General features: G+C 30.8%; 2 protein-coding genes and 1 long non-coding RNA gene across 11 annotated transcripts; 1 reads left to right on the top strand and 2 right to left on the bottom strand.

The window, feature by feature from the left end:
- Positions 1 to 39: 39 nt before the first annotated feature.
- Positions 40 to 9,758, bottom strand: LOC138132768 (ciliary microtubule associated protein 1A). 9 transcript variants are annotated; one of them, XM_069050395.1, is made up of 11 exons: positions 9,664 to 9,758; positions 5,433 to 5,544; positions 4,903 to 5,031; positions 3,079 to 3,255; positions 2,580 to 2,672; positions 2,400 to 2,507; positions 1,935 to 2,042; positions 1,638 to 1,745; positions 1,295 to 1,402; positions 735 to 973; positions 40 to 451 (listed from the first exon to the last, which is right to left on the bottom strand). In XM_069050395.1, the coding sequence occupies exons 2-11, from the start codon at positions 5,539 to 5,541 to the stop codon at positions 383 to 385; spliced, it is 1,248 nt and encodes a 415-aa protein (XP_068906496.1). In that variant the 5' UTR covers positions 5,542 to 5,544; positions 9,664 to 9,758; the 3' UTR covers positions 40 to 382. The 9 variants fall into 9 exon arrangements, with proteins under 9 accessions (XP_068906496.1, XP_068906497.1, XP_068906500.1 ...); XM_069050396.1 differs by lacking the exon at positions 9,664 to 9,758 and adding an exon at positions 8,491 to 8,514; XM_069050399.1 differs by lacking the exon at positions 1,295 to 1,402.
- On the top strand, positions 7,382 to 18,422 carry LOC138132770 (uncharacterized). The gene is made up of 2 exons (XR_011160176.1): positions 7,382 to 7,557; positions 16,536 to 18,422. It is a non-coding gene; the product is annotated as an uncharacterized lncRNA (long non-coding RNA).
- Positions 17,399 to 19,652, bottom strand: LOC138132767 (transmembrane protein 184C). Its single transcript, XM_069050394.1, has 8 exons — positions 19,294 to 19,652; positions 19,111 to 19,147; positions 18,858 to 19,060; positions 18,734 to 18,808; positions 18,477 to 18,683; positions 18,323 to 18,422; positions 18,099 to 18,270; positions 17,399 to 18,044 (listed from the first exon to the last, which is right to left on the bottom strand). The coding sequence occupies exons 1-8, from the start codon at positions 19,554 to 19,556 to the stop codon at positions 17,824 to 17,826; spliced, it is 1,278 nt and encodes a 425-aa protein (XP_068906495.1). The 5' UTR covers positions 19,557 to 19,652; the 3' UTR covers positions 17,399 to 17,823.
- Between the last annotated feature and the right edge of the window lie 2,728 nt (positions 19,653 to 22,380).

The following is a 22,380-nucleotide window of genomic DNA, read 5'->3' as shown; positions in this document are numbered from 1 at the left end:
TTATTCTTGGGGAAATGTTTGCTGGTAAACTAAAAATACTCAAGATATAAAATGTTTATTTAAAAAAACAATAAAAATAATCTGTTAATAAATATATCTAAATATAATGCTACATAGACACTAAAACCGTGACGACGAGGAACTAGCTTATACGATAATTAATGAAAAGCGTCAAAATGTGTTAGATTTAAATAGAATTGTCTCCTTCAACAGTGAAGCAAAAGTTTTGTTAAACTGCAAGCAAGAAGAATTTTATTGGATAAGATACAGTTATAAATTGGAGTGTCTAAATATGTGGATTGTGACATAAATTGGAGTTTTTATTTTTATTGAAAAAAAAATCATAAGCAGTATATCATAACTTAATTATGATTGCTCGATTTTAATAGTGGTCAGCATATTGAGAGTGTTTGATTCCAAAACTGTGTGCTGGATGAGCATCAAGATCCACCTAAAAAATAATTATTAAAAATAATTCACAAATGTATAACTACATATTTTTGGTTTTAGGTAAATACCTGTTAGTATCGTTAGTAAAGAAATAAAAATTTTAAAATAAAAGAGAAGTTCTTTCCCGTCGTAGAAACATATGCTGAGATCCCAAATGCGGAGAATGTTTTATCCCAAAAGAATGACACGGAGGATGCAACAGATGAGAATGAACCTATGTTAGTTTAGTGTTTAGTAATTAGTCAAGTGGTACATTCTTTTTGATGGAAATTAACAAAACGTACCTTTTCTGGGCAATAAACTCCAGGTCCCGGAGTCGACGAATCGACCGGAATATTGGTCCTTCCACTGATAGTATATGCTGGAGAATGGGCTTTGTAATTTTCTGGGTTGACATTGTTGTATTGACCTGGACCTGGATTTTTCACGCGTTCATCAACTGGTTCTTTGTTTCTTCCAGATATGGTATAAGCAGGTGCTTTTTTATCGCCAACTGCCGGTGGAATGTTGTACACGTTCGGTGCTAAAATTAGAACGTCTTTACCACAATGCCTGGTAAAATTATTCTGTTATTGATGAAGCATTAGTCTATATAAGGCAGTCGTTTTTTCAGTAGACCTTGGCAGATTGATGGACGGGAAAAAGATTGATGAACAATCGCAGCTGCTGTTTCACATTTCCCAAAACAGTAACCTCGATTTCACTTTTTTTATTTTTCAAAAATGTCTTGCGATACGATGACGATTTCGTTTTTTTTTTTTAATGTATATTTTTGTACGATGATGTGTCCGATAGCAAGACAAGTTAATTCTGTTAGATACTAATTGATAAGTTTTAAACCAACCAGGAGTTTCCAAGGGTTTTTCCAATTGAACCTTATTTCCAAAACTGTATTTGGGTGAGTTTTCATGCATAACATTGTCAGCGGTTGGTACGTTGTAAACATTTGGAGCTAAGATATAAATAAAATTATACAAACCACAACACAACAATAAAAAACATAAACAAAAAGTATTCAATGTAAACCAGATTCGTTACAAAATGTAAATGACAATGATTAACTATGCGAACCTATCACAAAGTTGCAAATATATTTTTTGCTCAATAAGCGGTTGGTTAAAATTTACAGTAGTTAATTACATAATATTTTAAATAGAGGAACATAAACATGCAGTAGAATAACTAACCAGGAGTATCCGATGGTTTTTCCAGTTGAACTTTGTTCCCAAAACTGTATTTTGGAGAATTTTCATGTAAAACTTTGTCAGAGACTGGTACGTTGTACACATTCGGAGCTAAAGAATAAAACATAAACATAACAAAATAAGAAGAAAAAAAAGAAAACCAAGAAACATGCAAAATGTGTAAACCGTTTCTACAAAAGTAAATACACGAGTGAAACTGTAGTGATTCAAATTATCTCATTCTTTCAGGGCAGATTTAATAGCATTAAAAAGTTATTGAAAAATATTAATACCACCAACCAGGAGTATCTGAAGGTTTTTCCAATTGCACTTTGCGTCCAAAAGTATATCTGGGCGAGTTTTCATGCAAAACTTTGTCAGCAGTTGGAACGTTGTAAACGTTTGGAGCTGCAGTGTAAAATAGTTAAGTTATTAATACACGTATTAAACAAATATAGCTGTTGAAAAATATAACATGGAAGAAAATTTAAACAGAAGAGCAAAGCTGAACAGTTATAACTTGCTTTGCAACTTTGCAACTGTGGCAAATGTTACATTTAAAAAAATAAATGTAACGAGTTATTTAGAACGTGGTCAGCTTCGATGTAAATATGTAAAGAAGTAAAGCGCCTTGAGCTGGATCTTCTGTAACATTTTATCCACTTTTTTGCAAACTTTTTAATACAGGATAAAATGTTACAAGTATGTATTGAAAAGCTGAGACAATTTGAAACTGAACCAGTTGCATAAGCAGAAAAAACTAACCGGGCGTATCGGATGGTTTGTCACTGGGTGTTTTCAAACCGAAACTGTATTTCGGTGATTGTTCGTGTAAGTTTTTTTCCGAATCTGGTACATTGTATACGTTAGGTGCTAAAAATAAACGAATATGAAACAAACACAATAGCCAAACAAAATAGAAGCAAATAAAAAAAAAAAACTAACCCGGTGTGTCTGACACCCTTTGCACAGGTGTTCTCGTCCCAAAAGAATATCGATGCGCATTTGATCGTCGAAATGGTTTATAGGCGTTAGGTGCTGTGTTAACAATTTTAAATAACCTTTAACCACAATCTATCAACAATTAGTTATATTAATTAGCTCTATATAATTTTAAAATTAGTTAAACGAAGGCGGAAATATGACCATTCGATAAATATAGAATGTCACGGTTCAACCTTCGTATTTTGTCTATAACCATTTAACCAAATGTGTCAACAATAAAAATAATTAATTTGATTAAGTGGCTCTTGTCGATTAGGCTGTTACAAAATTTTCTGATTTAGTTACAGCAATAAATTAGTCTTGAATTATTCTCACATAAAATTCCAATAATTAGTTTTTGGATTTTTTTTCATAATTAATACTTAATGGACCAATTAAAATAATATTTTATGGTACCTATCAATTAATTAGGTAATCAATTGTGCAAATCAAAACATACCAGGTGTATCCACTGGTTTTTCTACATTTGTCTTTAATCCAAAAGTATATCGGGGCGCATTGTCATGAATTACTTTTTCAGCTTTGTCAGGGTTGTAATCCCCGGGGGCTGGAAAGTTTTCAGGTTTGGCGTCTTTGGGACGACTATGAAGACTGACGGCTGGTGGAGTATCTTTTCCTGAAAGAAAATTTACAAAACTTGTTAAAATATTAATGCGTGCTGGTCAGCTACTATGACAAGAAACGCCACAAAGAAACAACTGGTAGCAAAATATAAAACTAAAAAACTAAATTGTTGCTCCATTAATCATGCCCATACCCGTTGGCACAACACTAAATTACGAAATTTTTAGAGATTGCCGAATGAGAAATTTAAGTTAGAAGGAGATAATCGCATTTTAATTCGATGGTGCCCTGCAGGGACACCATTATTATATTGTACTGATGTATGGGTGGATGTACAAAAAGATTATTATTGTTGGGAGAAACATGAAGTGTGTTTCGTCACAAAGAAAGATTATAATAATCGTGAAATTGTAATTTAAATGTAAAATAAATATTTCATCCATTTGTCAATAAAATGAAAGTTACGACAATTAATTTAATTATTATACTCCTACAATATAACATTATAGAAATGGAATCGATTATGAAAAAGTCTTTAAATAATTCATAAGTGTGATATTTTAATGCCAAAAAAAACGGATGTCTACCCACATCATGAAAGTTTAAAAACAACAAATTATATGATAATTTCCATGGGCGTAGAGCAATCAAGATTATTATCAGATTTCTCCAATACACTTTAAATTTGCTAAATATCAAAGAAAAATATAAGAAAAAGCACATCTTTTATAAACCTTTCGGAAAATAAACACCGTTCACGTTGTTTTGGCATTATGGGAGGTCGTGATTTATTTTTTTAACGTTGGACAGGCTGTCTGATTTCCGTCACTAAAGTGCCTGACATGCGGACCTATCAAAATTAACATGACATGTTGCTGAGTATTCTTCTATTGCAAACTAGTAAAACTGACAACAATACACTAGACATTGATGCTATTTATAACCTCAAACTTAGAAAAATATAACCTAATTCAACAGACAGTTTTACTAAAAAATTAAATGCAAAATTTCCATGGCCTCTCATTATGCCAAAACAACGTGATTGCATTTTAAAAAATACGAATAACAAAGTGAAATATGTAGTAGATCTATTATTTTTTCCTAAGTACTTTGAAAGATAAAATATTTTCTTTGCAGGAATAGAAAATTAACACTAAGATCCTTTGATCTATTATTGTAAAATATTAATAGAGACTGTGTCACTATTTACACTGTATTTTTCTTCGCTTTTGGTTACTTAAGTCCTACACCCACAGTTTGTAAAAATAAAGATTCAAAAGATAAATCTGGAACTATCTACAAATGGTACTTCATTTAAAGATTTCCAATTTTGGCTCGAATCATCACAAATCACAATTATAAGTATTTGAAAAAGGAAAAGACATGTTATTCGTTGCTAAACGAATAGTCCTTCAGATCTATACCCACGTAAGTCACGGTTTACGATGGTGTTATATATTTAACAACCGCTAGAAATAACACTATTGTATGCATATCTGCAATGGGTGGGCTAAGCAGCATAAAATTATTTTTTGTAAGCACACACATTAATAATTAATTATTTGGTTTACGTCTTACATTTGATCTTCGATTACTCCAAAACAAGCACAATTTCGAGTTTTTCATATTTTTTCCGACATACTAAAATGCTGTACGTTTTAAGTTAAGTAACATCTTGACCAGCATCCTCATATCTTACCTTTTGCGCTAAGTCCGGTTACGTTATACTGCCCTGGTCCAGGTCCGATGCTGTCCATTTTGCCATTATGTCTAGCACCAAAACTGAAAGCAGGTGCTCGCCCACTTCTTGATTCCGACGTTTTTTTGCCTGCAAGCAAAAAACCCAATCAAAATGTTGATCTTGCTTTGCCATCATTTTCTCAATTTAGTTTATAACACTTCTGTCAACGAAACAACACAAAGGCGTTAACTTTGTACAAGAAATATCTTCACCTCTTTAATTATACAAGGCCTTTATGTGGGCTACGTTCTATTATGCTAAATTGGTTTGTGGATTTCTAGAATTTTCTAAGTCTACAGTAACTAACTGACACTGTGTATGTTGGACGCAGTGCCTACGTGAAAACTGTCTTCGGCTCTTTATGGTGCTAGGTTTTTTAAATATGCACCATTGAAATATGAGTCAACTCGAGGAACGTTGTTTCGAGACAGAGTAAGTAATACAATCAGATGAAAAATTAATAGAATTTAATAGTTATGTAACGTTACCTATGTAGGAGGGAAGAGAAACACATGCTGGTCCAGGACTATTATATTCTGCGGCTATCGGACCACGTCTTTTGGTAGGAGTCCACGGTCGCTGAGTAAATCCACCCATTCTCTGGACATTTAAAGTGGTTATTTATGTTGATGTATCCAATTAATATTGGTGATTTAATGAATGAAAATATTGTAAATTTTACCTTGTTGCTTTTGTGTTGTAATTTTTGATTTACATTTATTTTTAAATTTCTTAAAAAAAAATTTAAGGACAATTATAACAAAGTAATTTAATGTTTGGTTATTAAGGTATTAAAAATTGAGACAAGTCACAAAAATATAAAAATGGAAAGAAGATACATATTCGTTTTTTAAATCGTAAATGGCATCTATTTTATTTATGTGCAAACAAACAATACCAAGAAAACAGAACAAAGTGTTATGTAACAAATAACATAACGTCTCGTTCAAACATTATATTTTACGAACTTGATACTTCACGTTCGGTTGATTAAAGTATAGGTATACATAATGCATTAGCAAAAAAAAATTATTTATTGATAGACATAAATGAAACCAAGTTTTTATTATGCCAGTTGCGGTAATTAATCTCCGACCATATCTGATGATGTCATTTTTATTTTTATTTTATCTGTATAGGTACAATAAAACCACAGAGAATTTGCATGCCTAGATAATTGCAGTTTAATGATCAGCTTATCCTTCTGGTTTGTTTATCAATTCGTCAAAAAGTTATTTTTGGAAGTAATAACAAATATCTGTATTTGGAAAAATCTGAAAGCAATTTGTATTGATTTGCGCTACAGATACGAATAACTTTCATTACACTGATACGTGAAATTTATGAATCAGCATGATTGCAATGAACATATGGCTATTATGTTGATTCTGGTGCTGCAATAATTGGGTTAAGGTGAAACACCGTTGAAGGTAATGAAAGTGATTTTGGAATATCGAAATTTTAACTATGTTCCGAAATGCAAATGTTGAAAATGAAGCGTGGAAATTACTCAATTTAAGGAGTAATTTTTTAAAATATAAACTAAAGTAATGTTTCGATGAAGCAAACTCATAAATAACAAAAATAAAAATATATAATTGAATTTTTCTTATGTCGATTAGAACTTAAACGAATGAAAAGAGAATTTTATAATGTGTACATTATTTGACGGTGACTTACGTAGTAAGTATATTATGTATATTTTACAAGTATTTTCAGCACAAATAACATGATAGATAAAAATCAATGTCATAGTAGATAAATATTATGATGTGTAAAAAAATAACAGGAAACATTGATATTTTCTTCGGTACAATATAGTCACGGTTGTGATTGCACTGATATCATCATAAGATGAGATCATTCTTATTTAAGGCATTTTGTACATTTAAAGTATAGTAATTCCTTGTTCATGTTAAACAATTTTTATTTTGTTGCACATTAGAATAACAACATCTGTATTTAATTCCTTACTACACATAATATAATTGATTTGGTGATTACTAAAAGAAAAAATGTAAATTCACTTAGTACTCACTTAGTTTAACAATCTTGACTTTAAAATATTATGCACAATCAATTAAAATGTACGGAAACTTATAGATAAATGCATATTTTAATCGAAAAAGCTGATAAGGAAATTAAATCCAATTTTGTTTAGTAATTAATTATCCTTCGCCAAAGTTTCAGGAAAATTCTTGCTAGTAAATTATTACCTTAACTTGCAATAAAATTTATATTGAACGTTATAATAAGATAAGGTAAAAATAATCTTCCGACATTATTTTGTTACCTTTAATTAAAAAAATAAGTATAATTTTTATAATCATTGATTAAGAATCAGTGTACTATTATCGTTTGTATTTTATTTTAATGTATTCTTATTCGAAGTAGAATTCAAAATCTACGTATGACAGTTTACAGTGAGCTCATGTTTATTAAATTTAAATTACTTCCATCTAATTCTGCTGTTAAGACATCAGTTATACTACCGTATTTCCAGTCATATATCAGAATATAAAAACAAACAAAAAAACATGTAAATTATAGTGATTTTCTAAAAAAAATGAAGAAGGATGTGAGAAATTTAAAGCGAAAGTGTAATTATTCCAGGTAAGCTCTATGACCAAATCTCTATAAATACGCTAAAAAAGTGTGCAAACTGGTTTTAATGTTTTCCTCAGTCAGTGTACTGGTCTGACATAGTAGTTTACTGTTCTTTGCTAACACCTGACTGATCAAAATTTTCTAGTCATTATTAAGGCAACTTCTGTTAGTTATGTAACACTTCTAAAAAATAGTTCTAGCCCTCTCAAGGATACCACAATATTTAAATTAATTTTAACAACATTTGACATTTATCTAATGATTCTTTTACTTGATCTTGATCCTGAGAAATGATCTTATATTATCTGTATGAGTTTTTAATATTTAAAACTGAAAAGTAATTTTCACATTTTAAACGAAAGAAAATTTACAGTACCTACTAATTTTTTTGGTTTTAAAGAAATACTACGAAAAATTACTTCCACCAAAAGAAAATTGTTCCTTCAGATATGAATAATTAAATCTAGTGATAAAGATATTTTAGATTTTTTTTTACATTTTAATGAAACACTGTGTATGTTCAAATTACAGACTTTACACAAGATGATAATTAACAAATAAAAATCTTAAACTACAAATTTATAGCTTTAATAAAACACTTAACTCCCAATAATGTTGGTGCATCCCACACAGCTGTTAGATTCCAAAAAATAAATTACCTAATTAAACTTCATTTTTCAATTATTGTAAATTGTAAAAATGATAGCGTAAGAACTAAAAATAGTAAGGAGAAAATAAATAATTTAATGTAAAACATTAGTTATGCTGTGTAGCTCTCTGAAGTAATAAATTTCGAAAGGTGAGTATTGAGTCATCGTTCTAACTTATGCAAATATTTAGTTAAAATTTAAAAGCGCTCTTGTATTAAAATTAACGCAAGAATTATTGAACAGAGAAAATCGTCCTTACGTTTATAAGATTTAATATTTAAATACTTACACAACCTCCAAATCAACTATCTTAAGTGGTCACAACACAATTTATTTCGTATTATTATAACGAGCCCCACTACGTGAAGGTAGTTATCCCATCATTTTAAAATTGGTGAAACAACGCGCATATTTTTTTCTAGAGAATTCCACCAACGTGCTATTTTCAGTGAAATATCTGCAGTTTGAGAGATAGGTGCCAGGTACAATATAATCCTTATACTATTTTGGTATTTCTCAAACTGCTAAAATCCTTAGCAAATGTTCGTTCACCTATTGGTTAGTTAGTTAGAAAAGGATAAAATACAATCACGAATTTACTGATTGCATGCTAGGATCGATCAATATCCTGTCTTTTAAAATTTGTGTGTCAATAGTTGCGTTCCCTTAGTCCCATCTGTTTTTCCTATACATGATTAGAAAACTATTTTATTTATGTAAGAGAAATTGAAAAGTTAAAATTTAAAAAGTTTCAACCTTCACTTCTTTTGCAACCAGTCTATGCAGACGTCGTAGGTGTTCAAATTAGTTGGTTTAATAATTTAAATAAGTTTAAACTTAAAAACATAATTTTAAACGTCATGGTTGCAACAGAAAATCTTTAATTTTGCATCAAATCCAGCAAAATATTTTTCCAATAAAGATACGAGCACAAGTGTGTTGCTTAAATAAATAGTTTGCTGGTCATTTTAATTTTTATTTCTGTTAGTATTTAAAAGTTGGTTCAGAGTGAGAACCAATTATCTCAAAAATCACAGAGACATCGAACGGAAATTTATTGTTGTTGTGATTTCATTGGGCGTCGAAAAATAAATAACTCATTGTAATGGATTTAAAATTTATTTATATTTATATCAAATATCGAATTAAAAAATATTCCGCAGTAACGAAGCTGAGAGCTTCGACATAATGAGCGAAACACGTCAATATTGACAAAATAGATTAACGTTAGAAGCGTGCCTCGTACGCTATAATTTACAAATTAAATAGCAAAAGTAAACATGTGTTTGGTATAAATTTTTCGGGAAAAATAATAAGTGATTATTGACGCGAACAGCCGGCAGTGGTAATTACAGAATGTACTTATGTGGTCACGGTGTTAATACTTTTGAACATAAATATTACATCATGCCAGATAAAATAAAAATTGTTTATAAACAAGTTGCAATTGAAGCGAACTTACCTTTGTTGTGGTGTTAATGATTTTATCCAAAAAATGTGTCAAGACCAACACAAAACTCCGCGCACAGATTCCTCGACTAGTTTTAATTCTAAATCCTGAAAACAGTTGACTATGTAAAGATCCCCACCATTAAAAAAAAGTCGACGGTACTCCGGAGAAATTGGCGGAGAGGTGGACTTAAAGGACAACATGTTGGTCGCAATGATGACCATTTATGTCAATGCAAGTTCTGTAATGGTTCTCTTCGATTGCCTACGTCACGATTTTTATGGTTCTACAAGGAAATTGTATTGGAAGTGATTGGAGAGTACATTTGAATGTACAGTTAATGTAGGTATTTATGTAATAAAACGGGTCTCCAACTGTAGGTAGACAAGTCGTTCATTCATGAAATAAAATATAATACAAATGTATCCTGCACCGACTGACGAAATAACAAGTTTGAGGGCGTTTAGAATAATTCATATAATTAAATTTGAAAAGTTAATTTGTTAATGAAACTTGCGACAATTTTGTGTAAAACAGTACAGTTTGTGTGGGCATATCTAAACCAGGTTCTCCAGCTACACGAATCAAAATTTCTTAAATTATTATCGAACGCCTACACAGAAGCTCTTTTAGTGGTTTTAGTTTCGGAGTTCTAGGTCACCTGTTCAAAATGTACCTACTTGTTCCGAAACCACTTATGTGGAGAAAGCACAGTTTTATGTGGTTCGAGTTTTGCAATTTATATGAAAATGCATTCGTTCTAGATTGGCGTGTCACCATATTCCGTGTAGTGCAACTATTTAAATATCGAAATCGCGATGCACTTTTATTAAAGTGCAAGCACAAGGTCAGGATTGAACGTATATTAAGGAATGAGTTTTATAAGGGTTGAGTCCCAAGTGTAAAAAATGACCCGTCGGGGAGTTTTGTATGGGACGAGCGCGGCAATGCCCTTATAAAACGAGTTTTTTATGTTATTTTTTAGAATTTGCACCCTTGTTTTAATTTTTAAATAAAAAAATTAAATTTTCAAATTCTAGGGAATTTTGTATTATGTAATTGGTAATTCAAGGTAACGGATGCTACTACATCTGCAACATATGTTAAAAAGTAGAGTTTGAACATTAATATTGGAAGTTTTTTGGTGTAAATGACAATAATACACTGAAATATTAATAAAAATTTTCTTGGAGATCTATTAAACTACGAGTGCTTTAAGAGATAGCCATAGACGACTCCAAATTGAATACAATAATAGACCTATTAAAGACGCAGATTCTAAAAAAAATTATATTAAACATTCGTAAGGCCAAACATTTGGAAAGGAGAAATTTTTGGCAGTCTTAAAGCCAATTTACAAAGACAACTTCTAAAATCATTTATGAACAGATTCTTGAACAATAAATATAGAATCCTGCTATTGTATTACTTTTTTTATTAATAATGTGCCATAAGAAAGAAGACTTACTTACTTGGTAATCATTGCTTTTAACAGAAAGTAAATTAACTCTGCACTGTAGCGTTTTACGTATTTAATTAATCTTAAATGACATATTAATATTGCGATAAAAATATAAATGTGTACAAAATATCAATATTCTGATAAATTAATCTATAAATAAATGATTTTGATATCTACATTACAATATTTTAATATAAAAATAAAATTTGAGACATGACGTAAAAATTTATATTGTCTTAATAAAAATTTAAAATAGATCACGGCAAATATAAGTGGTGAACAATCAGTTAATCACCCTTTTACAAATTAAGTTTAACAAAAATTGAGTTAAATTATAGTGTAACAATTATCAATTATCCTTCAAATGGCACAATGTGGGCGACACTTAACTAAGTAAATCGCTGCAAAATGTTCATTTTGTGGTTATCTAAATTAGTACAAAGGGACTCAGAACTTGTAGGCAGATCAAACATTATTATGTGTAAAAATAAAGTTGTTCTAATTCAACAATCACGTAAATACCTATGTTGCATGTAGTTTCATGTTTTATATATTGTTTGTTAACAGGCATATAATTTCACATAAGCATGTAGATGTTTATCATCATTATACTTGGGTGATTCTTGTTCACAAAGATTTTACAAAAATCTAGAAACTGTCTTTGTCAGCAATTGTAAACAATCACCTTTTCATATCACACAGTCGTATTATCGATTAAAACATATTTCTAAAACGAAATTTAAACTCCAGTGAACCGCATTTAGAAACCTCGTTACCACTTAGTTATTAGATTAGTTATTGCTTTCCTATCACGTTAATCTCTTATTATTATTATCCTTGAACGTATGGCGCCAAGCTCGACCTAAATTGCAGTCCTGATATGTCAGTAAATACAATAATTAAACGAAATATTAAAAATATAATTAAGTGGTGTGAATTATGGATCTACCATATTGAGATCTTGCTGACAACAGTATTATGAATTATGAATAATGCTATACCACTTATTGCCTATAATTAATTTTTAATAGTGCATGCTGAAAAATTGTAAAAATTATTTAAATGGATTACGAAGAGAATGTGCTAATTGTATGGAATACAATATGTTTGTACCATTTTGAACAAAGGTTATTAAAAAATGGTGGGGGCGCCGGGGTCGTTCATAAGATTATTTTATTAGTTATTACAAAGACGAAAAAGTTACGAGTACACCATCATCTTTATTACATTGATTAATTAATTTTTATAACCGTTACAGTTTTAGCGAACTTAGTAACATAACTTAGGTACAGTTAACATTAGAAAAAGAAAGTTATAGGCCCTAGAAGGATGGTAATATAAGTTACTGATAATGTAGGTACAATATAACGGAAATGATTGTGTAATACAACATCTAATTAAAGAATTTAGCTACACATCCATAGTTTAATGTACATTTCCTTTATTTTAACAAAGATTACACCCATAAACAACACAGATTCGTCACTATATTTTGCAAGAAGATACAACAGACTTTATAACTACATAGTATAAAATTCATTCAACATCATTTGAGCACAAAATTTGAAATATCTAAACTGCAAATGAATAGTTAAGACGAAGAATCCATATTTAAAATAAAAATTTTACCTTCTGACCAAATAAATACAAGAATTATCATTAAATACATATTTGTAAGTATATATAGAGTGTATTTGGTTCGTATTAGGACGACTAAGTATTATAAAATTTAGTGGGCGACACATGATAGTGTCAATGGTATCGTTGTAGGCTGGGCAATGACTCATATAGTTTGGTAAAGTGTAAAGCCATCCATATATAGTCCATCCATGGGCACCAAGATCATGAAACAGCTTCAAACTTATTATTTAATAAAAATTAACACAATACATATTAATATTCCGTGTGCAACAAATATACTTTCACACCAATTTGTCTCTATTTGTAAATTATATGTAACTTGTTCCGTAGGTAGTCACAAGCTTCAACTGAAACTTTCTTATTTAATTGAAATTTCAAATTTCTTTTGAAAAGGAAACCATATTTAAATCACTAATTAAGTGAAAGCGAATCTATTATAGCTGCTAAGAGAATTGTAAAAATTTTTAGCCAAAAATTTCAGTACATATATTGCACTAAATTAATCAATTTTATGTTTAACCATCTAATAAATTGTGTATTATTTATTTTAAAATCAAAATTAAACGGTAATAATTTAATTAAAGCAGTTAATACATATGCTGTTCCATTACTGACCTATTCTTTCGGTGTTATAAAATGGTCCAAAACTAATTTACAGAACATAAACATTAAAACTAGAGTTCTTTTTACCAAATTTAGTAAACACCATCCTAAATCTGCTATTGAAAGATTTAATTTACCACGCGAAAACGGTGGTAGGGGTTTTTCAAATCTAGAAATACTGCTAAAAAATCAAATTGCTTCACTAAAAAATTATTTCCTCAATAGAGCTCGTGATAACACCTTTTTCAATGCTTTGGTTTCAGCCGATAAAGGCTACACACTTTTAAATTTAAGTGATAATATAATTTTAGACATTGTTAAGCCAAATATACCTGACACAATAGCAAATATAAAACAGAAGTCTTTACATGGGAGATACTTTAAAGAACTGGAACAACCAGAAGTTAATATTCAGGCATCTCATGCATGGCTTAAGAAATCAAATATTCACCCTGAGACGGAGGGTTTTATATTTGCAATACAAGATCGTGTTATAAATACAAGAAATTATAAAAAACACATATGCGGTTTACAATCGATAATTGATAAATGTAGGATTTGCGGAACTGAAGGGGAAACAATTGAACACATTATTTCTTCTTGCACCGTTTTGGCTCAAAGCGAATATAAAAAACGACACGATATATTCGCTAAAATTATACACATGAATTTAGCTGTTAAATTCAATTTATTAAAGAATACACAACCACATTATAGTTATACACCAGAAAGTTGTTTGGAAAATGACAGTTACAAGTTATATTTTGATAGAACAATTTTAACTGACATTCATATTAAGCATAACAGACCAGACATTATAATTTTAAATAAACAACAAAAGCAAGCACATCTTTTAAATATAGCTGTTCCAAATTCACATAATATAACACAGACATATAACACAAAAATTAATAAATATTTAGAGCTGTCCGTTGCTATGAGAAATCTTTGGTGTTTAGAAAAAATTTCGATTTTACCACTTGTAATTTCAGCAACGGGAATAGTACCGCAATCTCTTTTTAAAAATTTAAAAATTATGGATTTAGATAACACATTGGTAGTTGAAATTCAAAAAGGTATCTTATTATACTCATGTCACATCGTGAGGAAGTTCCTTAACATTGACACAGAACATAATACACAACAAAGTCAAAATGCGGAGGCAAGACGCCGGTAATTATGTTGATAAGCACTGCACTATTACTTGATAGTAATATCCGTAATAGTGTATGTACTCCGGCAAAATTGCCGTGCCGCCGGGTGGAGGTGGGATAGTACAAGCAGCTAGTTTTGTACAATAAAATTTTTGATTACCGAGTGCATTATTAAAATTATTCTTCAAACGGCAGATTTTACTTGCATAAAATAAGTATTTTTCATATTTCAGCAATATACAAAACCTTCAGAAAAACTGTCTCTTCTTCTTAACAAGCAATATTTTCTTTCCAGAAGCACACTCAACCATAAAAAAATTTTTTGTTCGACACTCAGAATTTGAGAATTTTCTCCTATGTGAAAGGATTTTGATAAATGTCACAACTTGTCAAAACGAAACGTCAAGCTAATTTTAAAGGTTTTAAGCGATTTGGAACCTTTAAGGGGCTTGTCGAACAAAAGAACGTTGTATTCAACTCGTTCGTGTGTAAATTGGGCCTTTTTTGGCACTCGTGAGCCCACGCGTCCCAAAAAAGGCCAAATTTACACACAAAGTCATCAAGTAAACTACTATTACATCTACTTATTGTTTATATGAAAAAAAATTGGTGGATCTTGATCTTGTTCATTAATTAATTATCCGACAAAATGAATAACATGTTCATGTTATTTTTACTGCAACTTTCCGTGGCATTACCACTTTCGTTTTTCGTTTTCAAATTTTATTTTTCCTTATTATTCATTTAGGTACTTTTTGACTAATTTTTTACACTCGATTTACTAATTCCGGAAGTAAAGCCTCAAAATAAAATTTTCCAATTTCTTACCAGAACCTACGCCCACTTCTATTCAAAAAAATCGCGTACACCATTTAAATCAAGTACCTAAGTAAGCAATTTTTCTAAGTTTTTGTATCATTTAAAAAACAACTTTTTCTGTCATTTTGACAAAAGCTGTCTTATATTTTAGATAATTTTATTTGAATGTTACATTAATATTTGGTCGTTGCGCCGTTTGCATTTATAACGCCGTTTAGTCTACGTGGCAAAGACTGCACTAAATTCCCACTTTTCTTGTTCAGAAACTTTTGGTATTGCACATGCAGTTGGTTGTAAAAAAAACGGAAACTGTCAGAATAAAATTGACACATTTTTACAATTTTTTCATGGTGTGAAACTTTCTTACGATACATAGGTTTTAAAAATTATTTGATAGGAATTGTCAAATAGAACTTTAATTGACAAATGGACAAAACCAAATTTACATTAGGAAAATTTTCATTTCCTGTTTTTTCTTGCAATCAACTAACTGTACTATCGACTAGCAAAAAAAAACTGGTAGGTACAGTTGCGGCCGTTGAAAACTCAGACACTTTGACAACGCCAAACTTTTAGCTTTGTAAATGGTATTGAAAGTGACGTTTCTCAAAATGTCACTCAAACATTATCCACGTTAATTTCTCTCGCAATAGCTCTTATACTCACACCGTCCCTCAGTCAAACACATTTTTGCAAATCAGATAATTGCGGCATTTCAAAAGTTACGCGCGATTCTAACTTAATATGTCAAATACTGACACTGACTTTATAATCCTTGATGAAAATCCTGTTTACGCTAATTAAATTTCGGAATTTATACAGAGTGTTTAAATCTTTCCTGTCTGAGATTTCAACGGCCGCAACTGTACACTTGATTTCAAAAAAATTGCGTACAAGTCCTGAGAGCTATTTTCCTAATGTAAATGGCCCGCTATAAACTGTTTATAGGCAACACGCTACCTTCCTTCTAGTTTAGTGATGATTCGGGGTTTTGTCACTTTAATGTAACCATGAAAACAAAGCTAACATTACATGGGAAAATATTAGGTGTACGCTATTTTTTTGAAATCAAGTGTATATGGTGTTGCTGTAGACACTTCGAAAACTCAATGAAAAATGTGAGTTTTGGAAGTGTCTATAGTAACATACTGTACCAGTTTTTTTTGCTATCCGATTGTACATAATTTTATGAATATACTTTACAGACCAAGATTTTCATTTGAAGATTTGATTCTGAAGTCATGGTTTACGGGGCGTGGTCTGTTCTACCTGACAGAAAATGCATTGCATTTTGTGACCATAACTCCCGCTGAGAAGAATCCAGGGAAATCCCTTGATTGACAGCTGTCATGATAGATTCAACATTTACAGAGTATGCAACCCACATTCCTCTTGATACTGGACAGCGCTGTGTCCCGGTTTGGTTCGAGGTAGGTACTCTGTCCGCTCATTGGTCATATTGGGCGGCCAATGGGCGGGCTCTGTTCGTGCCGCGTTTGGTCCCAACTTTCCTATAAATACGCGACTCGCACGGAAATTCGTTCACTTCGTTCACGCGTTGGTCGTGTTCGTTTCGTCTACGCCTCTCGTCTCCCTCGACAAAAAAGACTGCGACTCTGTAAAAGCGAGCTGGACAAAAAGATGATGCTCTCTTCGAGCCCACGTGTATTGAGAGGCGGGACCCAACCGGCTCTTTCCAGAGTCACCCCGGCGTGGAAGAGGCATCCTTCCACAAATCGACACCGGCACCGAAGATGGATTCAACAGTTCGACCGCTCCAGGCGGCCGATGGTAAAACTCGAAACTTTTATTTTAGTCCACTGGACGTTATAAAATTCAAACAGGATCGGTAATGCGCATTTACTGCATACTTTTGATTTAGATGTTGTATGAACAATTCAGCACTAAAGAAATGTGACAATCACAAAATGAAATTACTTAATTAATTACACGTTACCTAACGTGTAAAACATATTGGGGCCTAATCAATGAAACTTGCATAATGTTGTTCAATTCATTGAAAAAAGTTGCTTGATGGTAATAATTTCTACAATAACAAATAAAACACTTTATGGTAGGTAAATAAAACATTTTTATTTTTTTATCATTTTCAGTTTTGTCACAAATGTACTAAATTACGTTAAGATAAGTTTATTGGCTTTGTACTGAATTCTACGAGATGAGTACTGTAGTAAACACTGATCTTTAGCACCAAAACATACAACGCCCACACAGAATTTAAATCAAACTCCAAACTTCATTTTAATTTTTCCCAAAAAACTCATGTTATCAACATATGTATCATTATACATTACAATAATCTAATCACAGAACTTTCAAATTTTAGTTTGTAAAGTGTTAAAAATTGCAATATATCAAAATTATAACTTAATTATTAGATAAATAACAATATTTTGTAAAATGTATACCTAAAAATGCTATAGGCATAAATATATACATATAATTAATTAATAGTTACATAAAATCTATCACTTATAATCTCGGCTTACTATCATTTACATCATTTTTGGCTGATTGACTAGAATTTACTGCACCATAATTTACAAACACCTCATCATAATTATTTTGGTAAAACCCTGATGCAGGAGCACTGGCAGCTCCTTGTTGTGGGGACACTAAAGTAGCATATTCATTGTCTCCTCTTGGAATTGTGTACATACTTCGACCTCTAATCCTTCTACTTATTGAACTACCTACAATAACATAAAATAAATTTTCAGAAGTTATGCTTGAGCAAATCTACTTACTGACAATTCCCAAATGTTCTTGTATGTCTCTGTGAACATCAGACACATCCCACATTGCAAGAAAAGCTTGACAACATGACTGATTTAATCCTGATCTTGCATATGGTTCATAAGAGAAGCTGTAATGGTGTGCTATTGAAGCCATACACATCTCTATGCAAATTACAAAGTCCTAAAGTATATAAATTGCATACAAATTTAATGAGTCAGTTGGTATACTTTACTTGTAGTCTTGTTGATAGGCTTAATCCATCTGTTGTTGAATCTTTTGCATTAGGTGTAATAATGTTTGTATACACTAACATGTCTATTAAAACACCTTGGCTATAAAAAATATAGATAATAAGAACAGGGAGCATTAAAAAAGTGTTAACTTACAAAAATGAGAAGAATACAACTGCTTTAATGCAGAGAAATTTTGGTAAGGGTTTCATTGGTCTCAACTCAGCTAAATTTGCTTTATAAAACATGACCAAACAATACATAGCCATAAATTGTGATATGTTGTTTACAGCTATTAAATATGGGAAAGCTACACTTGCTTTAAATTCTCCATCACCATATACTCCAGAAACTTTGCAAATACTATAAAGACAGATTATAATACAAATTAAATATGCTAAGACAATACTAACAAAGATATGGCAGTGGTCAAAGGTCTTACAACAGTATACTGAAGAATTCCATGTTTGCATATATGCACAAACTCTCTAAAATGATATCATTAATTTAATAATCATTAACATAAGTAAAAGCTACCTTCCCATTCCCCAATCTGGTAAACAACATAAAGGAAAAATATGTTTCACTTGTGGCTTCAACTCTAAGCTAGCTTCAAGATCCATTTCCATATTTAAGTAATTTAAAAGATACTTCATAAAATTGTATATTACATAAGCTTCATAACATTCTCTCATACTGTCCACATAAACAGATTGTTTTGGATAAATTAATCCTAACCACTTGAAAAAATGTTTACAGAAATGTAATATTATCATTTTGACAAACTTACAGCATTAATGGCATAGATGGGAACCATCCACAATATCCTGAAAAAGGCAAAAATAATGTTAATAAAATTAATTTACAGTAACCATGATAAAAATGATAAATTGTTGATAAAGCATTAGGTACAAATAAACAAGTTGAGATTTCTTTGTCTTGTTGGAACCTTTTATGTTGTAACATGTCCTACCTGATGATATGCTTTTGTAATTTAGGCTGTGTGTAGTGAATAACATGCTGAATAATTTCCCACAATGACAACGGAATCGCAACCCAAACAAATATTCCAGCGATCAAAATTTCTTGATCGCGCTTGTTAAATCCATCTTCCAGTGACTTCACCAAGAATAAAGGCACAAAAACTAGCGCAGCCAAAGCGTAAATAAAAATAACCACCGGACGTATCCAAAGTCTCCATCTGGCTAAGCAATTTAAACAAGTCTCGAACGGCATTATTTCAAAACATTATTTCACATATCTGACATAACACTGAACATTTTCGATTTTGACATATCAACAACATCAAACAGTCACAGTCACGTCAAAATTTCTGACATCTAGCGGATGTTTGGTGAAGCAGAATAAGATAAGGACAGAGCCGGATTTAAAAAAATTCGCAAATAATTCAATTATTGGAAAATTGAATTCATTGAAGAATCTTTAATTCTACACCTACACGGAACTATAAAAATCACACAATGACAGTGAAAAACAAGATTATGATAAATGTAGAATACTTAATAATTTCTGTAACCGCTACAAGAGTGGGTGAATAATTTCTTTTTACTTGTTACATAATATTCTGTGATACATAGGAATACAGGCACGTATCTGTAAGTAGGTAAATAAATATCTATAAAAGGCTGACAAGCAGATGGTTTATAATATTAATAATAACAGGTGTTTTGGGCAAATATCCTTATTTACAATCTGTAATAAGTGTTGCCTAAAATTAATTTTGTTACAATTTCGAGTAAAAGTTAATACCTATCCAAAACAAATTTATCTTAAATTTTTGCAACTAAAAATTACAAGGTTAAACAGTTTTTCACAAAATAAGCTTCCAATATTTGTCTTGTTCTCTCCTTAAGAGAACCCCAAATTCTTTTTACAGAAATTAAATATGTACAAGTAATTTCTTATTTAATAAGAACAGAGAGATAAAGGCGTTGTGAAACCAATAAAAGTCAACATTGATCAATACACTGTCAATAAAATCAGTTCTCTATGCAACTAGAAGATGTAGCAATAAATAAATTAAATAGACCATGTTTATTTCATAGTTATATTGTTATATCGTGTCCAGTCAGTCTTCCATCACATTATTTTTTTTTATACCTGATGTGTTATTCTAATATTTTTATGACAATGCATAAGCCTTATCTTTATTGAACAGCACACCTTGCTTACATTTTTTTTTTTTCATTGAATAGTATCCGGTATCCTGTATTTATTTGGCATAATATTCTCCTGTTATGCAACACATTTTTATTGGGAAATTTTTCAAACACGATTTACTCGCTCAGAATTTTTTATAAATCTTTATAGGTCTTGATATATGTATTGTGAATGCTTTAAGTAACAATCAGCAAATTGTTATAAATAAAAGCCTACAAGAATGAGTTTTATCAACACGTCAACTACAGGTGCGATAAAATATGTTCAGACAGTTGTTCCAAAATAAAAAAAGTCTTTCGAATACATATATCTGAAAACAGTAGGTACTAAATGTAATTAATACAACGTAAAAAGTGTTTTTAAATACACATATGAAAAAGTCAGCCTGTATCTATTTCACCTCTCAGCTGTTTTAAAAGTTTGCTCAATCAATCCGAACGCAAAAGACGTACAGTGCAGGAAATACAACACGTAATAAAATTTTATGGTTTTATTATGATCGCCTTAAAAGAACAATGATTGAACCCGAAGACTGTAAAAGCATTTTAGCTAGACATTACTTTCTAATCGGATTTTATAGGTACATTTGAACCCATGACAGTATCAATATAGATTAAATGCAATAAAATCATATCCGATTCTTTCCTTCACATGATTTAAATTTTTAACCAATCACTAATTAAAAGGCTGCTGAAAATCACCATTCAGCGCAATATTATATTGCTCTTCCTGCGATAAATGGCCTCTTCCCGTTTGTCAATTTATTTAAAAAAAATCATAGTAGTTGTTGATCGAAAAAAACCCAAAAGTAGGTAAGTACATAATTTTGTGTTCTGTCACTGTATTTTTATTACACTCGGTGTATTTTGCTGCAAAGATAACATAACTACTTTGGTTAACAAAAATATACCCATAAAACAATTTCTGTTTTTTTTTTTTTGGTTTGGTTCAGAAAATAATAACCTATCCAAATATTCCGCGATCCCTAATTTTCTCTAGATAAGTTCTTGTTTTAACATACATACATCACCTTTGTTACTACACTCAAACTAACCGACATTAAGGGCCAGTTTACAGAAGCGAAATTAAGTTAATGCGAGATTAACACGTGATCATATTGAACCAATCGAAGTTTCGGATTCATGGGTTAATCGCGCATTAAAATTTAAATCCAATTAAATATCTAATTCTCTTTCTATAAACTAGACCGAAGTGTGTAAAATAAAAATGTATCCATAAAATTATAAGGTTTTGCGATATATTCATTACACCGTAAGAGCAAAAAAATGCCATCAAGGATAGCTATGAAGAAGAAAGTGCCGTGTCTTTGATTAAGAAATTCGTCATGTATTTGTGGAATCCTGAAATGGGTTATTTGAATAAACAATTATAGGTGTTATTGCATTTTTTTTTCCTTGCAATTTACAGTGCACAAGTGCATGATGGACTCTGTCATAACTATCCTTGATGGCATTTTTTTTTGCTTTTACGGTATATTCTAAGCGTGTTGCTTAGAAATTTGACGATATTATTTTTTCAGTTGATAGTTTTTCGAGATAAGTCTACAAATTAACAATGTTTCAGTTGTTGAAATAAAAAATTATATCCCGATGCATAGATTTTATCCGAAATTTTTTTTGAGTGGATTGCTGACAAAGTTATCAATTGCTTTGTCAGCAATGCACGAAAATAAACATTTCAGGATATGAATCTATGCAAAGGGATATTCGCCAAGAAAATTGCATGAATATATTAACCATCAGTGAAGGACAAGAAATTTATGTAAAGTTTTTTAAAAATATCAAGATTGTAGAATTTGAACTTTTATTTATAAAAATGTAGTACATAATTCGAATAAAAATTTTGTTATTTTTGTTAT

The sequence above is a fragment of the Tenebrio molitor genome, chromosome 6 (assembly GCF_963966145.1).
Source record: "Tenebrio molitor chromosome 6, icTenMoli1.1, whole genome shotgun sequence".
Classification (NCBI taxonomy): domain Eukaryota; kingdom Metazoa; phylum Arthropoda; class Insecta; order Coleoptera; family Tenebrionidae; genus Tenebrio; species Tenebrio molitor.
Note: the sequence above shows the minus strand (reverse complement) of the source record. Positions and strands in the feature narration are given on the sequence as shown.

What these genes read in the sequence shown, in the direction of transcription:
- LOC138132768 (XM_069050395.1), bottom strand. Translation starts at nt 5,541, where the DNA reads ATGGGTGGATTTACTCAGCGACCGTGGACTCCTACCAAAAGACGTGGT. An exon ending in TTCTCTTCCCTCCTACATAG is followed by an intron (nt 5,032 to 5,432) that starts GTAACGTTACAT and finishes TTTTGCTTGCAG; the next exon opens with GCAAAAAAACGTCGGAATCA. An exon ending in AAAACCCTTGGAAACTCCTG is followed by an intron (nt 974 to 1,294) that starts GTTGGTTTAAAA and finishes TTCTAATTTTAG; the next exon opens with CACCGAACGTGTACAACATT.
- LOC138132767 (XM_069050394.1), bottom strand. Translation starts at nt 19,556, where the DNA reads ATGCCGTTCGAGACTTGTTTAAATTGCTTAGCCAGATGGAGACTTTGG. An exon ending in TTACAAAAGCATATCATCAG is followed by an intron (nt 19,148 to 19,293) that starts GTAGGACATGTT and finishes TGCCTTTTTCAG; the next exon opens with GATATTGTGGATGGTTCCCA. An exon ending in AGAACATTTGGGAATTGTCA is followed by an intron (nt 18,045 to 18,098) that starts GTAAGTAGATTT and finishes ATGTTATTGTAG; the next exon opens with GTAGTTCAATAAGTAGAAGG.